Below are 9,215 nucleotides of genomic sequence, written 5' to 3'. Positions count from 1 at the left end.
TATATATATACCAGGTTCGATCCCGTGTATTACACGTGATAATTTGAAAAAATTAAATCATGTCAGAAACTTATCTTACAAATATACCAAAGGGCCTTTGGCATAGCGGTATCGTAGCCCTTGGCATTCTAGAATGTCAGGGGTTCAAACCTCACCATAGGTGAGGAGGGTGTGTGAGTTTATTTGTTGCATTTGCCGTATATAAATATTATATACTTCAAAAAAAACTTATCTTAGAAATATGAATGATCTTCGAAAGTACAATACTACTTCAAACTTGTACTTTTTAAATAACTCTGAAGAATAACTCTGAATAATTGAATTTAGAAATGAAACCATATCAATAATTAGTTAAAATGAAGTTAAACCCTAGAATAAAATTAATTTTAGAAATAAAATTATATCAGTAAATTGAATTTAAACTTAAAAGTAAATTTAGAACGACTATTCAGACTTGTACTATTAAAATAACTCTGAAGAATAATTTCATACTTAGACTTCAGAGCTTTGTATAGTCAAGAAAAGTCAACTTTTGTCGATTTCCGACACAAATCCCCTACAAATCCGTCCCTGAATTTTTTTTTTTAAAATAACATTTTATTTCTACAACTTTCCCGACGGATTTGTAACGGATTTTTTTTTTACTTATTTAATATTGTCACAAATATGTCGGAAATCCGTCACAAAATTGGTCTAATTTGTTGAAATAAACTAATTTGCGTAAATTAGATAAAATTTCCGATGGATTTTAATTGATTCTTATATTTAATTATACCCCGTCGGAAATGTTTAAGAATTTTTTTTTATTCTTTTCCCTTCCAAAAAAAATATGTTTAAAAAAATATGTTCAACGGATTTATGACGGATTATAATTTTCTAATAAAAAGTTATATTCCGTCGGAATTTATTTAAAAAAAATATATGTTTCATAAGAAAAAATAAAAAACTTTTTTTAATAAGTTGCGACGGATTTCCGAAGAAATATAACTCTTTTGTGTCGTAATATTCCTTTTTATTATAAAAATTATTATTGGTCGGAAATTTTGAACTTTTTAAATATATTTTTTTGGAAGGAAAAATATATAAATAAAAACTTTTTTCTTTGAACATTACCAACGGATTTTCGACGGAATGTGCATTTAGCGGCGGGGGGTTTTCCGACGACAATATCCGTCGGAAAGTTGTTTTTCCGACAGATTTTGCCATCGGAAAAACCACATTTTTAGTAGTGTGTTAATCAAATGGGTATAATTGAACTGTAAATGTAAATTGCGTCTAGATACATTCAAATAACTCTAATTGAACCACTAATGTAAATTGTGTATGAATACGTGTTTAGGCGGGAAAACAATAAAACCGACTCACCAAAAGATGACAAGTGCCACCCAAGTTACTTATTTATTACAAGTATATAAGTTACTTATTTATTACAAGTATATATATATATATACTTGTAATAAATAAGTAACTTGGGTGATATATATTTCAAATAGATTCATTGCTCCGACCCAAAATACAATTAATCTGGCGGAAGTAAAAATGATGAAACAAAACAGAGCCATCTGTACATTTATTTCATCAAAGTTCAAACAAGCAACAACCAAGAAAAAAACAGAGGCTATAAACAGCACAGCTTATTCATTCAGCTGCCTGAACCTGAACCTGAACCTGAACCAAAACTAAACTTACTTCCACACCCACACATATTCATTCATTCCCCAACCCTTTTTCACCATATAACCCACCCAACTAATCTCTATCTTTTTCACTATGCCCTAATTGCCTCTTGTTCTTTCTTCCCTGATTCTAACCACCTGTTTTCACCTTCCTTTCCATCTTCCACCAGAAACTTATCCACCTGTGCCGCCACCTGCCGCCCTTCCGAGATAGCCCACACCACTAGAGATTGCCCTCTCCGGCAATCACCAGCAGCAAATACACCTTCCACATTCGTTGAAAACCTCCCGTATTCCGCCTTCACGTTTGACCTCTTGTCTTTCTCCAACCCCAGTTTGTCCGCAATTGTCTGCAAATACCGCCCGTTTAGCAACTAAAGTGATTTTAAGAAAATATAACGATTGGATGTACTATATCAATAAAAGAATACTTACCGGCTCAGGACCAAGGAAACCCATGGCTAGCAAAACCAGGTCAGCTCCGAGGATCTCTTCAGAACCCTCGACTTCTTTAAACTGGAACCGTCCACTCTCATCCTTCTCCCACTGAACACGAACCAACTCCAACCCTTTCACTACTCCATTCTCGTCACCAATRAACCTTTTAGTCAATACCTCRTATGATCGTGGGTCTTTGCCRAATTTTGTAGCAGCTTCCTGGTGTCCATAATCAACACGGAATACACGAGGCCACTGTATGCCAAAAATATCAACACAAAACAAGACCTTGTTAGCTAAATATCGTTGTAAATACAGAACGTCTATTTGGGCATTTAGAGATATTTGACGTCCTAATTTTGTTGYAGTGACTCATATTTGCACACAAGATTTGACAAACCTGTGGCCAAGGGTTGCCTGGAGCCCTGGTTCGTGGTGGCTCAGGAAGAAGCTCAAGATTCACGATGCTGGTGCAACCATGTCTTATAGAAGTCCCGATACAATCGGTACCAGTATCACCTCCACCGATCACGATCACCTTCTTTCCCTTTGCAGAGATATATTGACCATCCTCAAGATTGCTATCCAACAAGCTTTTAGTATTTGCATGCAGAAATTCCATAGCAAAATGTACTCCCGATAGCTCTTGTCCAGGAACAGGAAGATCCCTGCAATAGTACATTTCAAGTTGCTTTTAGTATACTGGTAGAAAATATCGACCGCATTTCAGAACTTCGTTAAAAAGCTTCTCGTAACGCACCTTGGCTTTGTTGAACCCACTGCTAAAATAACGGCATCGTTGTCTTGACGAAGACTCTCGATGGAATATGATGGATCATTTCCCACACTGGCATTAACCACAAAATTCACACCTTCCTTGGCCATAAGGTCAACCCGCCTTTGAACCACATCAATTTTCTCTGCTTTCATGTTGGGAACCCCATACATCATGAGTCCACCTATTCGATCAGCATGCTCAAACACGGTCACCGTGTGGCCGATCCTGTTTAGTTGATCAGCCGCAGCCAAGCCAGCTGGTCCACTCCCAACAATCGCAACCTTTTTTCAATTGGATAAGGGAATTTTCAGAATACCCGAATATGAGAAAACTGTAGAGCTGAAGAAAAAGTCAGAAAACGTACCCTGTTCTCTTGACAGGAGGTCTAGGCACCATCCACCCTTCCTCGAAGGCCTTGTCGATAATTGCGCACTCGATGCTTTTGATCGAAACGGGATTCTCGATGATACCGAGAACACAAGAACCTTCACATGGAGCTGGGCACACTCGGCCGGTGAACTCAGGGAAGTTATTGGTCTCAAGAAGTCGATCTAGTGCTTCACACCATCTATTTTGGTAAACTAACTCATTGAATTCGGGAATTTTGTTGCCAAGTGGACAACCAGAGTGTTCCTGCCATTGTTTTCGAAAGATAAATTAACTACAACACGGAGAGGATGTAATACAATCAGCTTAACGAGGGAAAGTAGTTCCTTACCTGATGGCAAAAAGGCGTACCACAATCCATGCACCGTGCAGCTTGAGTCTTCACGAGTGGCCCAGGTTTTGTCTCTTCCATAACTTCCTTCCAATCATTCATCCGAACAGTAGGGTCCCTGTAAGATACTCCCTCACGCTCGTATGCAACAAATCCACGGTGTTTAATCGCATTATTAACCTGAGATGGTCGGGTGACCAGTTCGACATCTTCAACCTCTTTGACCTGAAATGCCAAAACACTTGCTGCTTAATGGGCTGAATAGGCTCAGGGGTAAAATAGTCGTTTCTATCATTTAGACTGTTTATTCAGCACAACAACCGAATAGCAATTCTGTTCATAAAGGTTAAGAAGATTTACCTGATTGACTGTTTCATTCACCTGATTCACGGCCACACTTGACGACTTGGCTGCCAACTTCTTAAGTTCTTCAAAGGCATCTTTCTCCACCAACTCGTCTTCTTCTCCAATATCAGCTTCTTCAGCAGCCTTCTCTGCAGCTTTTGTTACTTTCATGGCAGCCAAAATCCGCTTATAATCTCTTGGGAAGACCTTAATGAGTGTTTAGTAAACTAGCTAATCTTATCATGTAACGTTCTCATTCATCGAAATGGATTGTTGGTAAGCGTCTTAAACCCAGTAAGCACTTATGAGTGTTTAGTAAACGGCCACTAAGTGTCTCCATAGACTTAATAATGTACGGAGTTGCTACCATTAGTTTCAATGGGTAAACTAATGCTTTCAGTTTGCTGATTTTCCAGTCGTATCAAAGGACAAATGCACTTCCTGCTTCTTTCAGTTTGATGACTAATCTCACAAATTATAAACTCAGGGCATCAGTGATGAACATAACCACTACAGTCTCCATGAACCTTTCACCCATTCTAATGCCAAAAAAGTAGCATCTCAAAAACTGCAAAACAGTAATAATGATTCCTTCATTTGTTCAACATGCGCCAGGGCTCCTCCCTTGGAAGATTGTTCGCTTTCTATGGCGATCGTGAATAAACATGGAAACATGAAATTGAAGTCCCTTGTTCGAATATGCCCAAAACAATTTGAATTTCAAACCTATTGATCTTTAATTCCAATGGCAATGACAATGATGAACGCCCAAATCACAATTTGTTTATTACTGAGCATCGATATAAATAGACCATATCTATCCGATTACAATTAGTAAGACAGCTAGAAGGAAAACATTGATTAACATATAACAAGATCTAGATTTTTAATCGACTGAAACCTAACCTCTTTCGCACGAAAAGTGTGTGGATTTAGAAATCAGAGCAACGACCATTACGTTCCCAATCACCGTAACGAGTAGGCTCTGGACCTCGGGGACCACCATATTCGCCGGTCTCTTTATTGATATCAAGCTCTTCGCCATCATCTTCATCGTTTTCCTCTCCGTGACCTTGAGCTTTTTGGGTCTTATCTTCTTCGTTAGTGGCTCCGTCCTGATCTTGGTGAGTTTGAAGGTTTTCAGTCACACTGGAGATGAATCGATTTGTGGAGTTGGTGAATTCCGATCGGAAGGCGGAGAAGATGATAGCCGGACGAGAGATGGCGGTCGGCGGCGTTGAGAGTAGACGATGCAAGTTAGACAATGCCATTTCTTTGTTGCCACGGCCCACGGCCTGTGAATTAATTAATCAGAAGAACATTGTGGAGTCGTGACGTGGCTTATTTAACGTGATATGTTTTGCTGAAAATATGACGTGTGTATTTCTAATTTTAATACGTTACGACACAATGAAATGTCATAATGGAAGCAACTAAAATTAAATAATCAGTTATAACAATAATTTGATATGTTTATGCTGTTTGAAAAGTATAATTAAAAATATGAAGTAACATTCTATTCTCAAGTCCTCTTTTATCTATATTATATTATAAAGTATTTGATAAAAACTATTAAAACCTATTTTTTATGTATAAAGTATTGTTTATTGATGTATTTTACTTAAAATTCAAGATTACAAATAAATTGTGTATAAGTACAACTTATTAAAACTTTATATTTGAATTCGCGTAACTAGCTGTAAATAAATATAATCAAATAAAAGATAAACATCTCATTTTAAAATATAAAAAATTTAAAACATAATTATAATAATTATTGAGTTTGAACAAAATATCTAATTATTATCTTAATAAAAAAAATTATATCATTAAACTATAATAAAAAATGAATTAAAGAAATTACACAAAAAATAATTCTAAATAGTTAGTTTCTACTAATATCAATATATTTTTTTTCAAAATTTTGTGATATTTTTATATTTATATTTTATTTAAAAATAAAACACTATCACTTTTTCGAAACCACATAAACTGTATTATAATATCGACATAGACAAAAAATAAATAAACCAAACATTAAAATTGAGATTTATCTTGTTGCATTATACGAATACCCGTCTAATGATAAAGAAAAGGGAAAAAAGCAGGAAAAAAAAAACGCTTGTTTTCAAGTTTGTTAAGTAATAAAAAAAGGAAGGGAAAATTGCATCAAAATGTAACCAACTTTCACCTAATTTCTATTTTGGGAAACCAACTTTCAAAATCGTTATTTTAGGGAACCAACTTGCACATAATTCCTATTTTGGGGAACCAACTTTCAAAATCGTCATTTTAGAAAAACCAACATTCACCTGATTCTTATTTTGGGGAACCAATTTGCAAAATAATTATAAAAAAATAACTAAAATTCGTTTTTTTTCCATAAATTAATGCAATAAAATCTATTTTTCATTTCAAATATCGTTTTTTTAAATAAAATCTATTAAACCATAAATAAATTATTTCGTTATTAAACTTAAATTATAAAAAAAAATTAATAAATTACATAAAAAATGAGAACTTTTAAATAGTTGATTTGATATTAACATTGATATTTTTTTCCAAATTTACATTTTATTCAAGAATAAAATCATTATTGTTTTCTTAAAAACATATAAAATCGTATTATAACGTCGACATAGACAAATAATAAAATAGAACATTAAAATCGAGATGTGTCTCCCTGCATTGTGCGAGTACTCTTCTAGTTAGATACATACATACATACATACATACATACATACATACATACATACATACATACATACATACATACATATATATATATATATATATATATATATATATATATATGGTTCAAACGAGAACCCCTGTGATTTACGAGAATGCGAGAACAACATATTAACCTTATATATATAAGTTTAGGTTATTGGATTGTTAATGTCAAATTGTTAGGAACGGACCCAACTCAAAACGAAATGCAAACTTGAGTGTACTTACTTTGAAAGAGGGACCGTATCAAGATTTAAAGCCAACCACAAGGACCCACAATGTAATTTACTCCTCTTTTGATTTTAATTTGTGTATTTTGATCTTGACTGCTATCCTGTAATTTGCATATTACTTAAAATTAAATGTCTATCTATACTATCTTATAAAGCATTTGGCTAAAACTCTTAAAAACTCTTAAACCCGTTCATCCCTATCCGATTTCATCCTATATCTGAATTCGTGTAACTAACTGCAGATCAACACAATCAAATACAGGATAAACATCTTATTTTAAATATAAAAAATCTAAAATATAATTAGGATAATCATTGAGTTCTAACAGAATACTTAATTATTATATTTATAAAATGTTATATTATTAAATTCATTATTAAACTTAAATTAAATTATATAAAAAAATAATCTATACTATATTATAAAGCATTTGACAAAAACTCTTAAAAATTATTTTTTATGCGTAAAGTATTGTGTTAGGACTGAAAAATCAGTATTAATTGTATTCGTCTTGAAAGATTAATTTTAGTCTATAATTGTAAAATCAGCGTGTTTGACTTTCTTAGACTAGTTTGACTTTGACTTTGTTAGTTAGGTTGACCATATAAATATGGTTTAATCTTTGTAATTAGAGAGAGAGAGGAGCTTAATTGTAATATTCAGATAATTGAGGGTTTGACTGAGCTTACATGCATTGACTTTCTCTCTCAAGTGTTCTTGAGTTCTTACATGTAAAATCTATGAATCTGCCATGATTGATATGAAGATATTGAAGATTGATCAGTAATTGTGGACACACAATTGGTATCAAAGCTGGAATGCAAGAAATCAGGAAAAGAAATTGATCAGATAAGTGTTCTGAATTTTTTTTTTTTCGTGTTCTTCGTGTTCTTTTATTTTTTTTGTTGATTTTGATCCGATTTTATCATAAAAATCTTGTGTTTTCATGTTATAAAATGATCAAAATGCTCGAAATTGCATTGTGAATCTTTGTTATTCACAAATTTTTGTGATTTGATCAACTTTTATCAAGATTTGATCGGATTTTTAGGTTTTAATTTTTTTTTTTCGTGTTCTTAATTTTTTTTTCGTAAATCAGTGTTTTGATCCATTTTTTTTAAAAATTTCTTTTAGTTTTTGTGTTTTTGATAGTTTTAATCCGGTTTTATTTTTTTGTGTTGTATTTCTTGTTAGAGTGCATAACATGTTCAAGGCCCAACCAGAAAGTCTGGCCCAATATAACTTGACCGGATAACAGTCCGGTTACTTCATCTTGTGCAGTTCATCGACATTTTGTGCAGACTAGAGCTCAATCGCAGGTTTCATTCAGATTAGGCGGTGTTTAAGTAAACCGCACACCATTCAAGCGGTGTTCGTCTAAACCGTGTGCCACTTGAGCTGAGAACGAGCGGAGAACTAGCGAAGAAGGTAAACCGTGAGATACACCGGAGAAGGTATGATCGGTATTTCAAGAGGTATTCATCTACACCGCTCACCTATTGATCGGATTGTTCTCCGGTTTGTTTCAAGACCCAATCAATTTCTCGGCTAAGCACAACTCATCAGGTTTGATTTTCAATTTCATCTCAAGTTTTTAATTTGAGCGGTTTATACCTAAACCGATCAACTCTTGTCCGGTATTCGAGMGGTATAGAACTTAGAATTGGTCATCAAAGTTTTTGAGCGGACTTCTAATCCGCTTGATTCCTCTTACCTTGATTCCTTTTTGTTTGTTGTTTCTTGATTCTTTTTGATTTGGGATTCTTATTCACTATTCATACAGAAGAAAGGTAAAGAAGCAGCAGGTTGAAGAAGCAATTTTGTTTTGTTGTCATAAGTAGCCGCAAGTTCATTATAGTTTAACATTGTGTGCAGGTGACTGTGAGCTACTATTAGCTACACAGGATATGAGTTTTGACTGAAACAGAAGCAACAGGTATTGACAACAGGTTTCATAACTGCAGCAAAACAGCAAAGTAACAACAAACAGTAACAGCATTGCAAACAACAACATCATATACAATTTTGCTGTTTTAAAACTGTTTTGATTGCAACAAAATCTGTTTGTGTTTCGCTTCACATTGTTGTCACTGATTATTGTGAACTGTTTGACACAGCAGCAATTAGGCTGTCTTGCCAACAGGTTTCTAAACAGTAACTCAAGTGTAACAACAACTCCGCAACAGCAAGTCCAAAACAAGAAAGCAGCAGCAACTATTTTGACAGCAACCATTTTGACAGCAACCATTTTGACAGCAACTATTTTGACAGCAACCATTTTGACAGCAACTAT

At 34.2% G+C, this 9,215-nt stretch overlaps 2 protein-coding genes across 2 annotated transcripts; both read right to left on the bottom strand.

Annotated features, from left to right (window-relative positions):
- Positions 1-1,540: 1,540 nt before the first annotated feature.
- Positions 1,541-4,929, bottom strand: LOC112508914 (glutamate synthase 1 [NADH], chloroplastic-like). The gene is made up of 8 exons (XM_025113765.1): positions 4,862-4,929; positions 3,971-4,162; positions 3,611-3,835; positions 3,258-3,525; positions 2,875-3,181; positions 2,515-2,782; positions 2,112-2,369; positions 1,541-2,026 (listed from the first exon to the last, which is right to left on the bottom strand). Exons 2-8 carry the CDS (start codon positions 4,124-4,126, stop codon positions 1,769-1,771), a joined length of 1,740 nt encoding a protein of 579 aa, XP_024969533.1. The 5' UTR covers positions 4,127-4,162; positions 4,862-4,929; the 3' UTR covers positions 1,541-1,768.
- Positions 4,888-5,226, bottom strand: LOC112508689 (succinate dehydrogenase assembly factor 4, mitochondrial-like). The gene has a single exon (XM_025113389.1). It carries the CDS (start codon positions 5,224-5,226, stop codon positions 4,888-4,890), a length of 339 nt encoding a protein of 112 aa, XP_024969157.1.
- Positions 5,227-9,215: the final 3,989 nt, after the last annotated feature.

This window comes from Cynara cardunculus, assembly GCF_001531365.2.
Source record: "Cynara cardunculus var. scolymus isolate 2C chromosome LG 3, CcrdV1, whole genome shotgun sequence".
Classification (NCBI taxonomy): domain Eukaryota; kingdom Viridiplantae; phylum Streptophyta; class Magnoliopsida; order Asterales; family Asteraceae; genus Cynara; species Cynara cardunculus.
The sequence above is the reverse complement of the archived record's forward strand: the minus strand, read 5'-3'. Positions and strand labels throughout refer to the sequence as shown.

Excerpts from the sequence above, each read along its gene's own strand:
- LOC112508689 (XM_025113389.1), bottom strand. The coding sequence starts at position 5,226 with ATGGCATTGTCTAACTTGCATCGTCTACTCTCAACGCCGCCGACCGCC.